General features: G+C 46.2%; 1 protein-coding gene across 1 annotated transcript in view; it reads right to left on the bottom strand.

The window, feature by feature from the left end:
- Positions 1-21,698, bottom strand: part of LOC137545617 (cilia- and flagella-associated protein 337-like) — a 217,848-nt gene that overhangs the window by 107,530 nt on the left and 88,620 nt on the right. The window contains exons 14-16 of the mRNA XM_068267032.1: positions 19,800-19,905; positions 8,007-8,158; positions 382-484 (exon numbers count right to left, since the gene is read on the bottom strand). Coding sequence (XP_068123133.1) covers positions 382-484; positions 8,007-8,158; positions 19,800-19,905 — 361 coding nt within the window. The remainder of the gene's footprint in view (positions 1-381; positions 485-8,006; positions 8,159-19,799; positions 19,906-21,698) is intronic.

The raw sequence follows: 21,698 nt of genomic DNA, 5'->3' as shown, positions 1-21,698 counted from the left end.
TGCCCCCTTTTGCCTGGCAGGGTAGCACTGGGAGCTGTGTAATATTTACTGGTCCACAATGCATCGGGTCTCCTCTTCCCAGCAGCCATATACTGCATACCCAGGTCCTGGTCACATGACATGCATTAGGAGCTGAAGGATGGCTGAATAGAGTGCGCGGCTGATGGGAGGAAGAGGAGACCCAAAGTAGCATGAACCAGGTACAGTAAATATTACACTGCTCCCTGCGCTACTCTGCAAAGGTGGGGAGGAGGAGGAGCAGGCCCCCATGGCCCCTGGGCTATTGTTACGTCACTACTGTATTTTATGCTGCAGACAGAGAGAACTTCCTTATGCTTGTCCTTGGTAAAGTATAACCACATTCTCACACAAAACACTTACCGATCCCTCAGAACAGGTTACCACTTGTCGGAAGGTTTTGTTGTACTTGCAGCAAAGAACAGGCTCTTTATGGGAGGTGTCCAGGTAAGGCTGCGCTATAGACCTAACCCAACAAAGAATATGATTGTTAGTACCGTATATTTCGGACTATAAGACACTCTTGAGCATAAGATGCACCTCGGTTTAGAGGACAAAAACCAGGGGAAAAAAATATTAACTATGCCTGGTGCATCCATGGTGAAGGGGCAGCTTGTGGATTATGTCCCCTTTGTACCTCATGCCCCCTTGTACCTCTTGTGTCTCCCTGTGTCCTCCTCTGTCCCCCTTGTGTCCTCCTGTGTCCAACTCTGTCCTCCCTGTGTCCTACTCTATGCCTCTTTGTGTCCCCCTGTGTCCTCCGTGTGTCCCCCTGTGTCCTCCTCTGCATGGGCACAGTACAGGGAGTCCCAACATTGCAGCAGGTTGGAGATTTGTATTGGCAGCGTTCACAAGTCAGGATACCTGCATTTGGACTATAAGCCGCAGTGACTTTTCCCCCACTTTTGGGGGAGAAAAAGTGAGTCTTATAGTCCAAAAAATACAGTATATGGAAGATGCAGGGTAGCACATGTAAACCGGCCCTGCCACTAATGCTAGTATATAGATAGGGGCACTTCTCCTCCCTGATTCGCCACTTGTTATTTCATAATAACATGCCACGGGTGAGGACTGAGGAGAGGCGCCCCTGCGAGGACAAAGTTGGGAGTGCACAGAGCCACAGAGAGACAGAGGAGCAGACCTGCCCGGAGTAGGTAAGAACGCTACTTTTCCAAAGACTCTGCGGAGCTCCAGGGACCATAGTTAAGTTGGGAAAGGGTGACCTGAGATGTTGTATTTGCCACAGGCTATCTGTGAGCTTTGATCCTAGGTTCCTTTAAAGGATACCAGAGCTAAAATAAGGAGGAGACACAGGGAGAGCAGACATGTAAGGTAAGCTGTGCTGATGCCCACCGGTCCCTCCATCTGCTCCTCCCCCTCCTTTCTTACCTAAAGACTCCCCTGCAGCCCCTTCCAGGTCGCCGGAGGTCGGAATCACTGCGATGGCCCAGCTGCTACCATCCTACAGCACATAACCGTGCCCGGAAGTGCTCTGTACATGACGTAAATCATGACATCATGTGCAGAGGGCTCCCCCCCCAGTCCCCCCATTTCTCCTCTTTCATTCGGCTCTGGTATCCTTTGCTCTGTGTATTAGCCCAGCCTTGTGAGCTCCTCAAATAATGGTTATCAGCCTGATTTAGCAATTACCAATTTTTGGCTGTGTATTGTTTGGTGTATGCAGAGGCACAGGGGGAATCTGCAGGTGGTCTTCCGCCTACATAACCCCCCCCCCATGTTAGACTGCACCATAGTTTGCTTGGTGACCTGGGAGGGCCTAGCAGCTGGCTGGGGGGCCTGAGGGAGGGGTACATTTGACATAATGGTAGTAGAACCTGGCCCTGCACGTTACATACACGTTGCGTAAGTATCAGTGAAACTGCCGTGTGCTACCTATGGCCAGCAACTTTACCAACATTTAGTGAATCGACCCCATTGTGTGAAACTATGAGTGGAATTTTTTTTTAGAGAATACAACATGAGCAAGAGGATGATGTTTTAAAGGACACCTGAAGTGAGAGGTGTATGGAGGCTGCCATTTTTATTTCCTTTAAAGCAATACCAGTTCCCTGGCTCTCCTGCTGATCCTCTGCCTCTAAAACTTTTAGCCATAGACTCTAAACTAGCATAGGCAGATTACCGGTAGATGTTTCTGACAGAAATCTGACTGTATTCTTTAATCTGACACAAAGAGATCAGCAGGTTGCCAAGCAACTTGAATTATTGAAAAGGAAATAAATATGGCTTCCTCCATACTTCTCTCAGTTCAGGTGTCTTTTCATTTATTGAATTTAAGTGTTAAGCGGACAAGGTTTAAAATTGCATATAGAGTGGAGTCACATCGGTTTATCTGTAAAAAGCATAAAATGGGATGTAACAGAAACATACAGGATGTTCTCTCCACTAATCTGTGGATTATTTACCGTGGCTGTATGAAAGCCCTGTACAAATGGATTGTGCTCTACAGTAATAAATGACTCATAGTGAAGACACTTAGAGTGGGCAGTCGCTTTGTAGAGGCTCCTGTGAGCTTCATCCATTTCCTGCTCAGATCCACCATCACCTGTGTAGGAGGCAGGAGATGGCAGCCTCCATGCTCTTTCAGATGTGCTCGGGGAGCAGTTCCAATATAAAACAGCAGAGTTTGAAAGTAAAAGTCAGAACAACAAACTGACATTAAACTATTTCACATTCCTGGACGTGAAACTCACGTCCAGGAAGCCATGTGCGCTCCTGCGCGTCCACGCGGCCGATCGCGCACGCGCGCGATCGGCCGGCGGTTTGTTAGCCAGTGAATCAGTGAATCGGGCAACGGTGCCCGATCACTGATTCCTCTCCCCCGCAGAAAAAGCGACAGCTTCTCTCGGAAGCTACGCTTTTTCTGCCTCCTATGTCGCTCTAAGCGTACGTGGTACGCTTAGAGTGACGTCACTGTAAACAACTCATGGCTGCCATCTTGTGGCCAAAAAGTAAACTACATCTAAATGTTAAATAAAAATAAAAATACACATATATTTACAAAAAAAATACAATTTCAATCCCACCCTCCCAAAAATACCCACATAAAATGTTTAATTAAAAAAAACAAAAACATTACAATTAAAAAAAAACAAAAAACACAAATATTTACCTAAGGGTCTAAACTTTTTAAATATCTATGTAAAGACGAAATATTTCTTTTTTTTTTTTATTATAAGCTTGTAAATAGTGATGAATGCAAAACGGAAAAAATGCACTTTTATTTCCAAATAAAATATTGTCGCCATACATTGTGATAGGGACATAATTTAAATGGTGTAATAAACGGGACAAATGGGCATATACAATACGTGGGTTTTAATTATGGAGGCATGTATTATTTTAAAACTATAATTGCCGAAAAGTGAGAAATAATGATTTGTTTCCGTTTTCTTCTTATTCTTCCTTTTAAAATGCATTTACAGTAAAGTGGCTCTTAGTAAAATGTACCCCCCAAAGAAAGCCTAATTGGTGGCGGAAAAAACAAGATATAGATCAGTTCATTGTGATAAGTAGTAATAAAGTTATAGGCTAATGAATGGGAGGTGAACATTGTTCGGATGCATGAAGCGAAAAACGACTGAATGCGAACTGGTTAAAGTATAGCCTTTTACACAAACGCGCAGCTGTGCTCTTATTCTAATAGGCAATGTAGACTTCAAGCAAAAGACAGCCGATAAAAATAAGTTGATTATTTATTAAAGCCTAAATACTGACTCAGAGCCAGGGCTGGATTTAGCATTAGGTACTGTAGGCTGAAGCCTACAGGCGCCATGTGCACAGAGAGGTGGCCGGGCAGCATCAGTGTACATTCTGCTAATGCCACCGATGTGGCCCCACTCTGCTGTCCATCCGGTCCTGTACAGCGGCGATTACAACGTCTCTCCTCGTGTACGGCCGACTCCAGCCCTGACAAGTTTTCAGAAGAGTGGCAGTACAGAGTCTGCTGTGCCCACCCCAGTCAAGTCTGTAGAAGGAGCCTAAGTTAAGGGAGATGGCCAAGCGGCGTGCATGTAAGATCGAAGGAGGGCACGGAGAACTGATCCAGCAGCAGCCTGAGATGCTGACCACAATAAGCAGCCACCAGCCAGATTCCCGACCTACTCTCCTCCAGGCCCCACTGCTGAATCTCACAACATCTCTGAGCATCTCCCTCTCCTGACTTCCTGTCTGGATTTGTCTGTCAGGTCTCCGTTACAATGGCCCTGCCCACAGTCCTCCAAGCAGCACTGCCGAGTGTGTCTCCTGTTTGCCCTACTGCTGCATCACACAGAACAGTGGTCAGCAGGAGAGAGGAAAGGGATGGTGGGTGGTGGTGTCACCCCCCGACAGAATTAGAGGAGCCTTGAGTAGAAGAGGTAACTGATGCACCATCACACATCCTCCCTCAACCCATTACACACACTCCCTCTCTCCCCCATATCTCTCTCTTTTACCTGCCCCCTTCCCCCCCCTCCTCCCTCTCTCTCCCCTTCTCTGTCTCTCCCCCCTTCCTCTCTCCTTGTCTCTCTCTCTCTCTCACCCCCCCCCCCCCCCATGCCAGCCTCCCTCTCACCTGACTGAGGCGTATCGTTCTTGAATAAGCGGGGTGATGCCAGTGGAACCAGTGGACTTGTCCACCCTGGCTTATTGTTAATTCCCTCCTTATTCCTGATCCCCTCCTGGTCCCTATTTTATACCTGGGTGAAGCATATATACACTTTTATTGCAGATATGTGCTACCTGCAAGCATCATATCTGAAGCAATAACGCTTTTCCATAAGCACTTTATAGTGCAGTTTGCTACCTTTGCACTATGTGGTTTTTTTCTCTGTATGATTGATGCCAGCATTTTTGCATTAAAGGGATACTGTAGGGGGGTCGGGGGAAAATGAGTTGAAGTTACCCGGGGCTTCTAATGGTCCCCCACAGACATCCTGTGCCTGCGCAGCCGCTCACCGATGCTCCGGCCCCGCCTCCGGTTCACTTCTGGAATTTCGGACTTTAAAGTCTGAAAACCACTGCGCCTGCGTTGCCGTGTCCTCGCTCCCCCTGATGTCACCAGGAGTGTACTGCGCAGACACAGACCATACTGGACTGTTTATTTATTGCACAGTGTGCAAATTTATATACTGCTCTTTGCACTTGTCTGAACCCCAGTTCATACACCGACATAGTCTAATAAGACTGTGTGCAGGTTACACATATTGATACACCAGGTCTACTCATACAATTTGATGGATATATTGCTATTTATTGGCTCTGTTTAGATCAGTGAATGAGGTTGTTTTTAACTGTGTAGGATTCATATGGTATGCAATTTGGATATAATAAAATGTGTTAATTATTCGTGAATCCAGAGTGGTGCTATTTTGTGGGTAATCCTCTTTTTTTGTTTAAACATTTTCCTCTGCATACCCATAGCACACTCAACTGTTAAGAGTGTGGTGTACTTTTTAGTGGACTCAGTGGTAAGACGCAATAGCTGGCAGCTAAATTAGCTTTTGCAGGAGAAACACTCCTGCACAACACCCCTTCTCCTCCTCTTGGAGCCTCTTTCCCGCCTCTGTGCGCCTCTATCCTACTCCCTGAGCTTCTCCCCGCCTCTATCCCGCCCTTCCGTGGCTCTCCCCGCCTCTATCCCGCCCTTCCGTGGCTCTCCCCGCCTCTATCCTACCCTTTTGCGGCTCTCCCTGCCTCTCTGCTCTGTGAGGAAGAGCAGAGAGGTGAGCTGCAGCATTGTAACCACAGGGTAACTAAAAATAAAAATGACTGATTGCCGACCACAGGACCACAGGAGCCTCGGGGAGTGGTGGTAATGCTAAGAGGCTCCACCTGGTCCGGCCAACCCCACGGATCAGGTAGTGTGTTTTTTTTACCTTTATTTTTGGGCTCAGGCTTGCTAAATAAAAAATCCTAAAAAATCTCCCATGAGGAGATGGACTTGTTTAAACCTGTCAGATAGGAGGAAAGTAATTTATAGCTCATTTTACTATGGAAGAAATGGACTACCCATTTTTTTGCATGTGTTTACATGTATTTTAAGTTTTACCATTTTTTGTGTGGCCCTTGATAGCTGAACTATTGCAAATACCTTCTGTTTTAAGGAAACAAAATTATACTTAGCATCTCAACTCATAATAATTGGCATCCCATTCCCTGATCCTGAGCTATCAGATGGTATTTCAGATTATTCAGGTTGGAGTGAGCTCTGAGGTGTCTCCCATAACGCATCACTGCTGAATATGCAAATCATATCTTTGTTGTCCCTGACAGCTAAACACACTTCTAGAACCGCTGGAATGCAATGATGTGTCAGCTTGCTAATATTACAGAGCAAAACTAATCCAACATGCATACAGACTGTTTCCAATTGGTTGATCCTCATAAGTGCATGATGTGGATTACTTTGGCTCTGGCTCTATAGGGTAGGACTTGAAACGCCCAGAGTTACAGACTGCCCAGCAAGCCCATGGTGAAGGTGCTTTTACCGATCAGACAAAGAGATGATTTGCAGATTTAGCAGTGCTGCATTGTGGGACACCCTAAAGTTCACTCCAACCTGAATAAATTGCAAATACCTTCTGGTTTAACTAAGAAGGCAAACTTATGTTTTGCATAGCATTTAGTAAGAAGGCTTTTTGGTCTCACACTACTAGGAGTTCTGGTTCACTATGAGCTTGCAGGGCAATCTATAACTCTGGGTGTTTAAAGAGCAACTCCAGTGAAAATAATGTATTAACCTCCCTGGCGGTCTATTAAAAACCGCCAGGGGCAACAGAGCAGTTTTTTTTTTTTTAAAATCATGTAGCGAGCCCACGGCTCACTACATGATAGCCGCTGTGCAGCGGCATCCCCTCCCACCCTCTTCGATCGCCTCTGGCGATCTCCGAACAGGAAATCCCGTTCAAAGAACGGGATTTCCTGGAGGGCTTCCCCGTCGCCATGGTGACGGGCGGCATGACGTCATCGACGTCGTCACGTCATTGGGAGTCCCGAGCTACCCCTCAGCGCTGCCTGGCACTGATTGGCCAGGCAGCGCACGGGGTCTGGGGACAATCGGCGGGTAGCGGCGGCGATCGGAGTGCACACGCAGCTAGCAAAGTGCTAGCTGCGTGTTGCAAAAAAAAAAAAATTTGGCAAAATGGCCCAGCAGGGCCTGAGAAATCCTCCTGCGCGGGGAGGTTAAGAAAGTGCTTCATTTTTACAATAATTATGTATAAATGATTTAGTCAGTGTTTGCCCATTGTATAATCTTTTAAATCCCTGATTTACATTCTGACATTTATTACACATACATTTTTACTGTTGGCAGGTGATGTAGCTGCTGCATGCTTTTTTGGCAGTTGGAAACAGCTGTAAACTGCTATTTCCCACAATGCAACAAGGTTCACAGACAGGAAACTGCCAGAAGTACCTCGGTACTCAGAGCTTCTTGTGGGAGGGGTTTCACCACAATATCAGTCATACAGCACCCCCTGATGGTCTGTTTGTGAAAAGGAATAGATTTCTCATCTAAAACGGGGTATCAGCTACTGATTGGGATAAAGTTCAATTCTTGGTCGGAGTTCCTCTTTAAGTCCTACCCCACAGAGCCATATTAATCTATGCCATGCACTGATGAGGATCAACCAATCCGAAACAGTCTGTATGCATGTTGGATTAGTTTGGCTCTGTAATATTAACAAGCTGACACGCCACTGCATTCCAGCAGTTCTGGAAGTGACTTTAGCTATCAGGGACCACAAAGGGATGATTTGCATATTCAGCAGTGATGCATTGTGGGACACCTCGGAGCTCCCTCCAACCTGAATTATCACACATACCTTCTGTTTTCAGAAGGCAAAGTTCTGTTTTCCATAGCATGCTAGTAAGGGGCCTTTTTGGTCTCTTTCAGCCCCTTACACACTCCTAGGTGTTCTGGTTCACCCTGAGCTTGCTGGGCAATCTGTAACTCTTTATGTCTGGAGATGGGCTTTAGCTACACTTACTTTAGCCTGATCTGCAGAAGAGCGATGGAGTCGGTGGTGACACAGAGGGCTTTCATGTCCGGGATGTAGAGTCCAGTGGTAAGTTCCCCTCTGATACCGGTAGATTTTGAGCAGGCAGTAAACAAACAGGTCTGACTCTGTATGTCCCATATCTGAAATAAAAGGCAAGCTATTAAGCACAATTCGGCATATGAAAATATTTGAAGGGAAAGCAGAAGCGAAGATTTTGTGTGTTAATTGGGATTTTCATCCTGACTTCTTCACCTTTAATTGATGAAAGCTGCATAAATCCATAGAAATTGTTCTGCATTATAATCACTGGCATTGTTTTTCCAGAGTGGCGTAGGAGAAACGAGAAGTGCTCGCAGGTAAGTATTGTGCTATGTGGGCGACTTAGAAATGAACAATTGACCTTCCAGCCAGGGGTGAAGGTAAATGGCGTGTGATTACTGAGAAAGAAACAGCAACAACGTAAAAACACATCGACAGCTTGTGCTGCTTGACAAAGTAAACAAAAACACAAAGAAAAAAAAGGTATATTTAGATCTATATTTATCTCTACGGCACAAGCACTAAGAAATGTAAAATGTATTTTTTCCAAGAGAAAAGTTAAAATAATAAAAATAATAACCTGAACAGCATGCAGAACACCCCATAAGGTTTTTTTTTAATTATTATTTTTCAAAACAAAAGTGCTATTAAAACAAACAGAACACTGAGAACTTTTACAGAGAAGGAGTTTATTACTGGTGGGCAAGGGGATGAAAAGCGCTCCTTTATTACGCGGTGCTGAACTTCATTGTGGTATGCCCCCATTACCATGCTATACAAATAATATTGCTTGTCTAACAGTAAAGCACTTGTAATACTGGCTATCTTTTTTATATCAGGGTGCTGTGAATTCAAGGAACTCTGTGACAATGTAGGCTACCTGATCCGGGGGGCTGAGCTCAGTTTAAATTAAGTCTCTATCACAATGTATGGTGACAATATTTTATTTGGAAAAAAAGGTGTATTTTTTCCGTTTTGCCTCCGTCACTAATTACAAGCCCTTATTTGCAAAAATAACAGTAATATACCCTCATGACATACATATTAAAAATAAAATTAAGTCTCTAAGGAGACTATTTATGTATATATTTTTTTTAAAAGTGACTTTTTTTTATAAACGTGTTTTAGTTTGTTAACTAAGGGGTTAATTAATCGGGTATTTTATGTATTTTTTTTTTTTATTGCAATATACGTAGGTGTAATTTTACGATTTGGACACTAGATGTTCCTCTCCAGTTTATTTCTCCTGTGTACTGAACAGTACACAGAGGAAGTAATGCCTGTATGTTTTATTTTCACTTTTTTCAATGACCACCAGCATCTCATTGATGCCGGTGATCATTTATCACAGGCATTTAGATTGGTGAATGGGAACTATGTTACCATTCACTGATCTATGTACTAGCGGGCGGCTATGTGGCAGCGGCAATCGTAGTGAGATATGGATATCTACACTAAAAACATTAAATGGTTACTCTCACTTCAGTTCCCATTTAATAATTGGGGGGGGGTTATTTGTGTTTTTTTCTTTTCTACTTTCGTGATGTTTTTGCGATGCAGGCACTGGCTGAAAGACTTGATAGCGGTAATGACAATTGTGTATCTTTGCTTAAAGAGGAACTTCAGCCTAAACAAACATACTGTCATTAAGTTACATTCGTTATGTTAATTAAAATAGATAGGTAATATAATCTCTTACCCACCCTGTTTTAAAAGAACAGGCAAATGTTTGATTTCATGAGGGCAGCCATCTTTTTGGTTGAAAGGAGGTGACAGGGAGCATGAGACTCAGTTCCAACTGTCCTGTGTGGTGATCACTCCTCCCAGTTGCTAGCCAACGTGAATAACAACATAGGAGTTCCCATCATGCTTTACACAGCATCAGGGAAAAAAAGCCTGGGCAGTTTTCTTTCATGGGTGGAGCTTAGCTAAAAATGCAGCTAAAAATGATGCTTTGGTAAGAAAAACAAAGTTCTGATGCTTTTCAGTTCTGCTGAGTAGATTTTTAGTCCGGAGCTTCACTTTAACCACTTGCCGACCGCACGCTTATACCGTGCGTCGGCAAAGTGGCAGCTGCAGGACCAGCGACGCAGTACTGCGTCGCCAGCTGCAGGCTGATTAATCAGGAAGCAGCCGCTCGTGCGAGCGGCTGCTTCCTGTCAATTCACGGCGGGGGGCTCCGTGAATAGCCTGCGGGCCGCCGATGGCGGCTCGCAGGCTAAATGTAAACACAAGCGGAAATAATCCGCTTTGTTTACATTTGTACGGCGCTGCTGCGCAGCAGCGCCGTAAGGCAGATCGGCGATCCCCGGCCAATCAGCGGCCGGGGATCGCCGCCATGTGACAGGGGACGTCCTGTCACTGGCTGCACAGGACGGATAGCGTCCTGTGCAGCCCAGATCTCCCGGGGGAGCAGGTAGGAGAGGGAGGGGGGAGAATGTCGCCGCGGAGGGGGGCTTTGGGGTGCCCCCCCCCCCCCGCAACATGCCTGCAGGTAGGAGCGATCAGACCCCCCCTGCACATCATCCCCATAGGGGGAAAAAAAGGGGGGCGATCTGATCGCTCTGTGTGGCCGCGGATCTGTGCTGGGGGCTGCAGAGCCCACCCAGCACAGATCCAAACAAACAGCGCTGGTCCTTAAGGGGGGGTAAAGGGTGGGTCCTCAAGTGGTTAAATTCAGCCCTCTCCGAAGTGCCTCAGTACAGAACAGCTGGACCAAGCCCGGATTTACCTCACAGCAGCCTATAGGCACAGATGTCCTGGCACCCTAGACTTCACCTCCATGAACCTACAAACCCCCGCTGAACCGCACCACAAGTGTGCTGACTGTCCCAGCTGTCACTTCTCCCTTACTTCCCTTACCCATCATAGGTAGCTACAGGTGCCCCTTAGTATTAGGTAGCTTGAAGAACCTTAGTTTGGTATGGCCCAAGAACTCCTGAGGTCCTTCTACTCTGCAATGATCGAGTCAGTTCTCTGCTCATCCATCCTGGTCTGGTTTGCTGGCTGTTCCACCAGTGACAGATACAAACTTCAGAGAGTCATCAGCTCAGCGGAGAGGATCATCGGGAAACCTCTCCCCCCTCTAGATCTCATCTACAACACCAGGCTGCGTAACAGAGCAATGAAAATTGTGGGTGACCACTCACACCCTGGTCACGGTCTCTGCCCGTTCTACTGCCGCCCCCCCCCCCCCCCCCCGTAGCCGTCCGTAGACTAACATCTGACCTCGGCTGTGGCTGCTAGTTATCTGCCTCGTTTTAGGTTATGCCGAAGTTATCTGCTGTCACGCTGCTGTCCCTGCTGGACCCCTACCACAAATGTGTATTCTCATGTCCTGCTGTATTAATCATGTTCTGTTGTATTACTCTTGCCCTGTATTACTCTTGTCTGTTGTCTTGACTCTCTGTGCCTATCAATGTGCCAAATCTAATTCCGGGCACGGCCCACCTGTGCTTGGTGAAATAAACGATTTCTGATTCTGATTAAGTAGCTAGTGGTGCCCCCGACTGAAGGGAGATCTCATCAGTGGAATGCCAAGAACAGAGTAAGTAACCTCTCATTTACACTCTCATAAGGACCCTGCTTAGGGATGGAGGCACTAGGGGAGTGGAGTGAGACACGTTTCCATCATCAGGCGCCTGTAGGCGCGTGTCAACAGTGCCTCATGGTAAATTCGGACCTTAGTGAGTAAGCACATGTTGCTGTGGAATATGCACCTTTTTGAAGCTATTCATCACTGTGACAGGTTTAGGCTGCTTCCTCACAGGGACGTTACAGGCGCACGTTAGTGCAGCCTGTAACGCTCCCCCAACACAGCAATGTAACACAAGTGGGCTGTTCACACTGCCCACGTTGCGTTACATGTAACGCTGCACGTTGTAGTGAAAGTGCAGCATGCTGTGTGTTCTAGCAGCTTTATCCACGTTAGACTGTTGGCACATGCTCAGTGGGGGGGCGGAGAGGAGGCGGGGAGATGCCGCTACAGTAGCCGCGCACATGGCTACTTAATATGCACTGTACTGGCGGCCGCTGATTGGCCGGCGGGACCACGTGATGCAGAGTGCCTCGCTCCGCATCACGTGGTCCCGCCGGCCAATCAGCGCCACCCTGGGAGCCCTTATGCGGATAGAGCCGCCTAACGCGGCTCACTCTACCGCCCTCTCCTGCACCACCATACGTTGTGTTAGGGGCACGTTATGCGACCATAACGTCCCCTAAAACGCAACGTCTTGGTGTGTAACTAGCCTTAATGTTAACATGAATGACTTCACATCTCATTGGCATATCCCTGTGGGGTTTATTACACTTTATCTCCATCTAAACTCTTTCTTAGTTGTTACATTGATTAGTCCTCATGGGATGCTGTGCACAGCAAAAACGTAAAGGGTAACACCAATTTCATAGACTTTTGTAGCTAGAGCAGCAAAAACATAAATGTTGTAAATATTACATTATTGGGTATGTTATATTTGACTTCAAATTATTTGTGTTATATTTAAGTCTCAAAGCGATCCTGTAGAGCAGCGTTTCTCAGCATTAATACAGCATGTACTCAGAGCCGGATCATTCACCAGGCAACCTAGGCAGGTGCTTGGGGCTTGGTGGGTGTCAAGGAGCCCACCTGCCACCTTCTCTGACCCCTCTCCACTTCAGCTTACCAAAAGGACCACAAGGGGGCCCCAACTCTACTACCTTGCATAGGGCCTTGTTACATCCCAATCCATCTCTGCATGTACCCATTTGTTAATGAGTGCCCTCTTTGTGCCATCATCTCAAGAACCCCTTCATACATACCATACATATCTGTTGGGAGTGCTGTTTTTGTTTTTTAATCATTCCTTTATGTTTTTAACTAACTGTAAATACTTAATAAGATTAGATTATATACAATTTATCATTATTTTAAAATCAAAACTCCAGCATTATGGCTTAACTTTGTCAAGTTAAAGGGACCCCAAGCACCTCTTATGGGCATGCCTTTAAAGCCTCATACACACGAGGCACAAAACTGCGTGCAAGAGACCAAGAAAAAAAAAAAAGGCAGCGACAGCTCGTCGCCAGGTCCCTCTATGCAGCAGCTGTACACACGTCGCACAGAGGGACAGAGATGCGGCGGAAGCTGTCGCCAAAGGTTCCTCCCCCCCCCGCTGGAAGCTCCATGCATGGTGTGTGGGTTGCTGTCGCGAGTCCGCATACAAACGCAGTACGCGTGGCGGACTAGCGACAGTTGCGGCGACTGACAAGTCAATCGCCTGGCGACAGCTCTGACTGGCGACGGTTCATGGCGCGCGCCTCATACACACGGAGGACTTGTTGCCGCAACCTGCGCGTGCCACGTGTTTGTGGCGACAGTTGTGCCTCGTGTGTATGAGCCTTTAGACTCCGACCAGTACTGCAAAGTACTTAAAGATGCACACCTTTCTGTAGCTTGTGCTCTCCTCTTTCACTTGATGCCTGAATCGCCGTTGTACACCTAATAGTTTTCGTTCAATTTTAATTTCAAAATCGCGGCTGCCATCTTGGCTATGTTATAACTTCCGGGTCACCCCTGTCTTCTCTGTTATGAATGAATGAAGCAGGAAGAGGAAGTGACACGCATGGCCATTGCAAGAGGCTCCTCCAGAGGGGTCATAGCACGACTTTGTTAAAAGTCGTCTGATTTAAAGGCATACCCATGAGAGGTGCTCGGAGTCCCTTTAAAGTACCTCCGGAGCCAAGCAGCTGTATGCCACATGCCTTGAAAAAGGGAGGCCCTGCGAGGATCCCGAAACAAGTGTCGCACTTTCTGTGGTTTTTGGCACAATAAAAAGTGAGCTATAACCTTGAAGTTGGTGTGCTGATGGACTTTGCTTGCCATATACAATTTACAAGGGATCGTCCATCTCAATTGCTTGGTCTGATACACTTACACATTTGTGACATATTATTTCATTAAACACCAAGCTTAATCAGCAATTAAATGTTACTTTGTCCTCACCAATGGATCATTGCACTTACCCCCAATTAGATCCTTAACCCTCCCGTCGTGGGTGATTGGCAACAACACAGCAGGCACTTACCAGCCTGACCATGTTAAGATCATGATGAAGGAGCTAAGGAGAAGAGTGATAGTGTCCTCAGCATCAAGGTAGACCGTTTGAAATAAGGTGTCACATTAATACCAGCAGGCTGTAAAGCTGGACTGAGAGGTTCTCTTTATTCCTCAACAAAGGTGTACTTTCACTTTAATGAGAGCCTACAGTTCTGCTGAAAAACACCTGTTGTGCACAAATGAGAATCTTCAGACCCTGCGTGTTGCCATGACAAAGCCACAGAAACAATGTAACGCTGTGTCTAAGTGAACATTTAGTAAATTAACGGTCGACGGCTCTAGACTGATCCCCGCGCTATCTAGCAGAAGTTAATGCTGCGGGCTGTAAACACTTCATGAAACAAATTAGGTAATGATTGCAATTTACTAAATCTAGTATTTTGCACAACAAAATCTTTCAGAAAATGGATTTAGGGCCCAGGCACACTCTCATGTTGCTATGCAACTCATGTGGCTTTGCAATTTACAGAAACACACAGCACCTGTGTTGTGGTACTGATCACATTCAATTATATTAAATGGAACAGCACTGCCTTGCGCACACAAATGCAAGCAGCAGTGCGGTGTCTGAATGCACTGTAGTGTATACACTATGTTATGTCCTTACGTATGGCACACTGACGCGTGTTGCTGAGTGGATATCAGTGTGCTTGGGCCCTTACACATTAATTGAAAAATGTGACTGATCACCATGGATGTTGTACTTAGAGATGGTCAATGAGATGCAAATAATTTCAAGCTGCCATAGTATTATGCAAATTGTGTATGCAATATATGCAGCTTGAACATGAACCAACCAAATCCTGCTGACATAAAATTTGATTGGTCCATTTTCAAGCTGCATAAATTTGCATACAAAATTAGCAAAATTCTGCATCAACCGGAAATGTTTTGAATCTCATTGACTGCTTTAGCATTGAGAGGCTCATAGGGTGGCTCTAGTTGCCCATTAACAATCCAATTTACTGAAAGCGGGGCCAGGGACGGATCTAGGGAGGGGGGGGGGGGCAAGCGGGTATCTTGCCCCAGGCGCAGTTTGTTGAATTCTTAAAAAGGCGGCAAAATGAATGGCAGTTTAGGCGCCAAAACCTGACCTTTAGGCGCCAAAACTTGACCTTGGCCCAGGCGCAACTTGGTCTTGATCCGTCCCTGAGCGGGGCCGCCAATAGAGGGAAAAATGGAAAGCAATCTGATCAAACTAAAGAATAGTTCCGAAATTCAGACCAATGGAACAATAAATAGAATGATCGCTCATTGACAATCGGCACCATCAATGGTACCCAATCCAATCGATCGGTCAATCGGGAGGTTGTACTAGTAATGGGCACCTTTAGGGGCTATACAGTTCCTGTTGAAATTTTAAACCCTTCCCCCACCAACCTAAAAATGTAACGACTTATTAATTGACTTTCCCCCAAAACTGGTCCTGCACTGCAGTAGGGGAGAGATTGTGAGACAGTCTGTGACAGGAACTGTTTTATCTCCTCAGTATAATGCTGTGTAGGAGGTGTCAGCACGAGTACATTTAAAATGGCTGTAGGCAAATTTGGGCGCAAGGTGAAGCTGAAAGATGGCTCCCGCTTAAACTCAGGGCCGCGTTAAATACTATTCCCCCTCTTAATTGTCCGAACTCAGGGAAGGACATGTAGTCCATGCTATTGCCTTGTTTTTTTTCTTATTTGAGCTCTGCCAATCGTCAATGAGAGCCGCTATGGCCGTAATTCTCATTATTGCCTATGGCGGCGCCCAAACAATCAGTGCAGCCCTGTGCTGAAATTAGCTGTTCCGGTCAGCACTATAAAAATGTGTAATATACAGTAGACATGTTATTTGAGTTTGGCTAGCAATGCTGTGTCATCCTTGTACCTTGTCACTTCCCCTGTGTGGGTGTCCGGAGATACGCCATTGTCAGAGACCATGCTGCTTGAGATATCACTTCTGTGACTAGACACACGTCCGTTCAAAGGCTTCACCCCACAGATCACCAGGAAACACGATTATTACAAAAAATGCTGGATAAGGGTTGGGCGTAACTACAATTCATGAAGCCCCCCAGCAATACTTTGATGGAGCCCCCCAGTGTTCACTCCACTTCCCTTGCCTTCCTTTGGTGCCCTTCATGGCCTTGGGGCCCATCTCACAGGGGTCATAAAACAAGTGTGGTCCTCCTGATCTTCACAGCCATAACAAGTGCAGCCACAAAGCACCAGATCTGAAGTATTGTCCTCTGTATCAGAGGAAGGGAAGGATAGTAGCTGCCCCCCCCCCCCCCACACACACACACAGAGCTCTGGACCCGCCTGCTATCGCAGGATAAGGTGTTGGTGTATTGCCTGCTGTGTATGCAAAGTTCTTGCTTAAAGTGCATCCGAGATGAACTTTTACTCATTGCATAATTGTGTTCCTTTCCTATAGTTTATAAGGCATTCCTCAAGCTAAATACTTTTTTGTTTTTGTTTTAATATTCGAATTCCCTATAAACTAAACAAGCCACGCCCACAGGTTTTCAGAGAGCCAAGGCACTTTCAGACAGTAGCAAGGGCTCATGGGAGCTCAGTCTGGGCAGGAGGAGGGGGAGGTATTACTAGCCAGAGATTTCAAAGGCAGAGGGGAGGAGGGAGGAGGATGGGGGATTAGGTTTTTTGCTCAAGATACAGACAAGCCTGCTCCTGTGTAATATTTACAAACAACATGGCTGCTGTCATTGTATCACAGGATTAAATAATCATATTATTGCAGCTAGATTTGCTGTGTAAACTATCTAAACTTTAGATAAGATATATAGACAAGTTACTTGTTATAGTTAGTCTTTCATCTCGGATCCCCTTTAAGGGTACTCTTTATTAATAAAGAGCAATGAAGGAGCTGCAACAGAAGGTTACCGTGAATTATATTAATATCGTGATTTGGGGTACTCGAGTACCACGAACATTGCCACGGTAACAAGCGTTAGTAATGCCGTGACCGTAGCAACGCTTGTGTGACCCAAGTACCGTGGGTCCTGCTAATAGCATAACTTGCGGTAGCCTGCTGCTGGTGGTGGTAATGGTAATATTGCAATGTCCACACACAGCAGTTTTATCGCAGCTTCCTGCATCAACCCCTATGGTTGTCTTTATCCGTTATTTGAGCTATATCGATCTTGAAGCTTCCCTCAGAAGCCTTTTCATTTGCTGATCCTTGAAGGTGGATTTGGGTCATATCAGTATATCAGTGAGAGTAGCTGAAAGTTTGGCAAATTAGAGTTTCTGCCGTTGCAGCCACACAGGTACCTGTAGCCAGCCACATGTATCTTTAATTAATCCAGAACAGCCTGGAGTTAGTAAGAAAAATTCAAACCACAATCTCACAGCTGCAGATTTACTAATATTCTAGCCATCGCTTTCAATTCTGATATGACCCAGGGAAGGCATTTTTTCCACCTAACAGCAGTTTCATATCCAGTCCAGGTTGACTGAACAAGGACACTCACCAATGTTTTCCACTGTTTGACAAAATTAGCAAATTGAAAATACTGTATATTCCGGCATATAGGACGACTGGGCATATAAGATGACCCCCCAACTTTTCCAGTTAAAATACAGAGTTTGGGATATACTCACCATACCCCTCTTCCAACGCACACCACATAAAAATATCATATACTGGTGCTATGTATGAACAGATACTGCTGCTGTACTGTATGTGGTACCCAGTATATAACAGTATATAGGGGAGTGACTGGTTGGATTGGTCAACTCTCCCTCTCCCTAAGTGGATTGGTCAGCTCTCCCTGTCTACCTGTTTATCAGAGCGGTATGGAAGAATAGATTGTGCTGTGCCCATAAAACACGCCTCTTTCACCCATCTGGCCCACCCTTGTATCCTATTTACTACCTTCTCTGCCTCTCAGATCTCACACATGTGCGCCTGCGCCGCTTCACTACAGTCCTCAGCAGTGAGATCTGAGAAAAGGTAACAGGATAGGGCATATCACCCGGCATCAATGACACCCGGCGTATAAGACGACCCCTGACTTCTCAGAAGGTTTTCAAGGGTTAAAAAGTAGTCTTATACACCAGAATATACAGTAATTTGTGAATGCTGAAGGTGCAATGACAAAAATGTCCACAAGAGGGAACATGTAATCTTTGTACCTGATCACAGCAAATCTGAGTGGCAGATGTGGAAAACAAAGGAAGGGAAATAGCCATTTGCATGGGTGAAGACCAGGTCCACTGTTGTCAGGGGTGTAGCAATAGGGGATGCAGAGGTTGCAACCGCACCAGGGTCCATAGACCCGAGGGGCCCCATATGGGCCCTCCTTCAGTTGCTTCATTAGCTCTTTACAGTAAATGTAGTGGTAATGATGACCAGTATATGTTTTTTGAATAGTGATGATCATTAACAAATCATTTCTATTCCTCTCCTTAAAGGGGAACTGAAGTAAGAGGTATACGGAGGCTGCCATATTTATTTCCTTTTAATCCATACCAGTTGCCTGGCAGCCCTGCTGGTCTATTTCTCTGCAGTAGTATCTGAATAACTCCAGAAACAAGCATGCAGCTAGTCTTGTCAGATCTGACATTAATGTCAGAAACACCTGATCTGCTGCATGCTTGTTCAGGGGCTATGGCTAATAGTATAAGAGGCAGAAGATCAGCAGGAGGGCCTGGCAACTGGCATTGCTTAGATGGAAATAAATATGGCAGCCTCCATATCCCTCTCACTTCAGTTGTCCTTTAAGGCCCGTTTCCACTTGTGCTGGCATCAGAAAAGGATTAAAGAAAGCCTGTAACAGAAAAAAGTGCCCCGGGGGGTACTTGCCTCGAGAGGGGGAAGCCTCTGGATCCTATAGAGGCTTCCCTCGTCCTCCTCTATCCCACGGTGGTCTTGCTGGGCCCCTGCGAACGGTGGGCATGTAAATATTTACCTTCCTGGCTCCAGCGCAGGCGCATTAGCGGATCTCGGCTAGGGATCAGGCGTGAATAGCTGATTCCAGACAGGTCTTCTCTACTGCACAGGCGCAAGTCACCTGCACCTGTACAGTAGAGCGGACCCGATTGGGATCGGCTAGGTACATATTGCAGGCCCTACTGCGCCACAGCTTGACAAATTGTCGGCTATGGCTTCGGAGAGGCCCAGCGAGAGCACCGTGGGACAGAGGAGGACAGGGGAAGCCTCAATACGATTCAGAGGCTTCCCCCTCCCGAGGTAAGTACCCCCCAGAGGCACTTTTATGTTACATATTTAAAATGAACTGGAGCCCTGGGAAAGATATCCCTTTTTGCCCACCACTGAGGGTCACCTGGCTTTTTTAGTAAGATTTGGTTGTGGTTAGCATCCACTAGGCCCCTAGACTCTCTCCAGGCCCTAGACAGATGCCTAGAATTGCCTTATGGATGATCCGGCTCTGACTGGCGTGCGTCTCAGACAAGCACACTAGCACTTGTTCTGATGCAAGCACTCACAGCCGCGTTTAGTGTATGCTGCACAATCAATTAAACATTCACAGATTGAGTGTGCACAGGGTGATGAATAATGGCAAACAAAGAGGACAGACAGAAGCACCAGTCAATGGATAAGGAAAATAGCACTGGACTGAACTAGTACACAGTGCACAACAGTGCTCTTTACATTGCTTTACTTAGTAAATGTAATAATTGTACCTTTACTGTGCAGTCTGTGGCGATGGAGAATATCTTGTTATCTTCAGAGGAGATATCCAGAGAGAATATGGGTGATGTATGGCCTCGAAGCATTCCAGTAGAACGTCTACAAGCAAAGACAAAAGCATTCCAGAATCAGAATCATTCAGAATCAGAATCAGAATCAATTTTATTTCGCCAAGTAAGTTTGCACCTACAAGGAATTTGTCTTGGCAGTTGCTTAACCACCCTGGCGTTCTGATTAAATCGCCAGGGTGGCTGCGGGAGGGTTTTTTTTAAATAAAAAAAAAACTATTTCATGCAGCCAACTGAAAGTTGGCTGCATGAAAGCCCACTAGAGGGCGCTCCGGAGGCGATCTTCCGATCGCCTCCGGCGCCCAGAATAAACAAGGAAGGCCGCAATGAGCGGCCTTCCTTGTTTTGCTTATATCGTCGCCATAGCGACGAGCGGAGTGACGTCATCGACGTCAGCCGACGTCCTGACGTCAGCCGCCTCCGATCCAGCCCTTAGCGCTGGCCGGAACTTTTTGTTCCGGCTACGCTGGGCTCAGGCGGCTGGGGGGACCCTCTTTCGCCGCTGCAGAGCGGCGGCGATCAGGCAGCACACGCGGCTGGCAAAGTGCCGGCTGCGTGTGCTGCTTTTTATTTCATTAAAATCGGCCCAGCAGGGCCTGAGCGGCAGCCGCTGGCGGTGTTGGACGAGCTGAGCTCGTCCAGACCGCTCAGCTGGTTAACAAACACAAACACAAACAAAAACAATACAAGGGCAGACAGTGTGTATATTACAAGTCAAGGACATTATAAGTATAGTGGCAGTAAGCAATGTGAGAATTGTTCATTTACAGTTCTGTGCTGATTACTATCAGGTCCTAGCAGCTCTAACGTGGTTCAGCATTAAGTATGGCTACCGCTTGTGGAAAAAAGCTGTTCCTGTGTCATCAGGCCAAAAATAAAACAACGTTGCCAAGTATTATGTTTGGCTTATAAATAATTTTACCAAGATTTCCTCTGTGCCTCAGCAGTTACTTTGCCCCACAAACCTCCAGACACCAGTAAATGGCAGCTGCTGAATTTACTATAGTGGTGTCAGACTTCTTGTTGTTACACTGAAAAGAATGATGAGAGTTGAGCAGCTAGAGAGCAGTGGGTCATACCTTATGCAAGTCTACTACTTTCAGACACCAGTGTCGTGACTGACTGTCTGCAGAAGCCTGAAAACCCCACCCCATTCCCAGCCTGCAACAGATACAGGGCCTAGCTTCTGGCTGCACACACAATTCCACCTCCTAGATAGCATCATAGAACAAAAAGTTGGTGATCTGTGATCATGTGACTAGATCAATAACAACACTTACAATACTGTGATGATTTGCTCAGCTGCCTGTGCAGGCAGCCAGCCTTTTGACCATTGTGTAGGTTTGCATGCTGCAGGACTCTGGAAAGAAGAGCTTCTGTCAGTTTTGCAGCTTGTGCTTGCAGAGGAATTTGCATACGTTGTCATGCAAATTGCCTGGCCACATTCATTGGAGGCGTGTACTATAAGTACTATGTCTTTCCCACAATGCTTGGCTGTTCATAAGGATTTTGTCCTGTGTAACACTCCTGCCGGGAGTGTCAGCCATGCTCTTTGTTTGAAGATCAGCTTAGAGTAATTCCTGAATCTGCGCTAGGCAGGTTTTCCCTAGTGCAGTTAGGATTGTTTATCTGTTTGTTTGTTCTTTTGCCATTATCCTGTCCCAACGGTGGTCGACAGGAAATGGTTCTGATCTCTGTTCTTGGAGTATAGCTGGTGCAGCGGTTGCTACCAGCTATCTCTTCTGTTCTGTCTCCTGGGATCGCGCTAGCCACTTTTCGCTAGCGCTGGGGATCCTTCTGTTCTGTCTTCTGGGATCGCGCTAG

The sequence above is a fragment of the Hyperolius riggenbachi genome, chromosome 2 (assembly GCF_040937935.1).
Source record: "Hyperolius riggenbachi isolate aHypRig1 chromosome 2, aHypRig1.pri, whole genome shotgun sequence".
NCBI lineage: Eukaryota > Metazoa > Chordata > Amphibia > Anura > Hyperoliidae > Hyperolius > Hyperolius riggenbachi.
The sequence above is the reverse complement of the archived record's forward strand: the minus strand, read 5'-3'. Positions and strand labels throughout refer to the sequence as shown.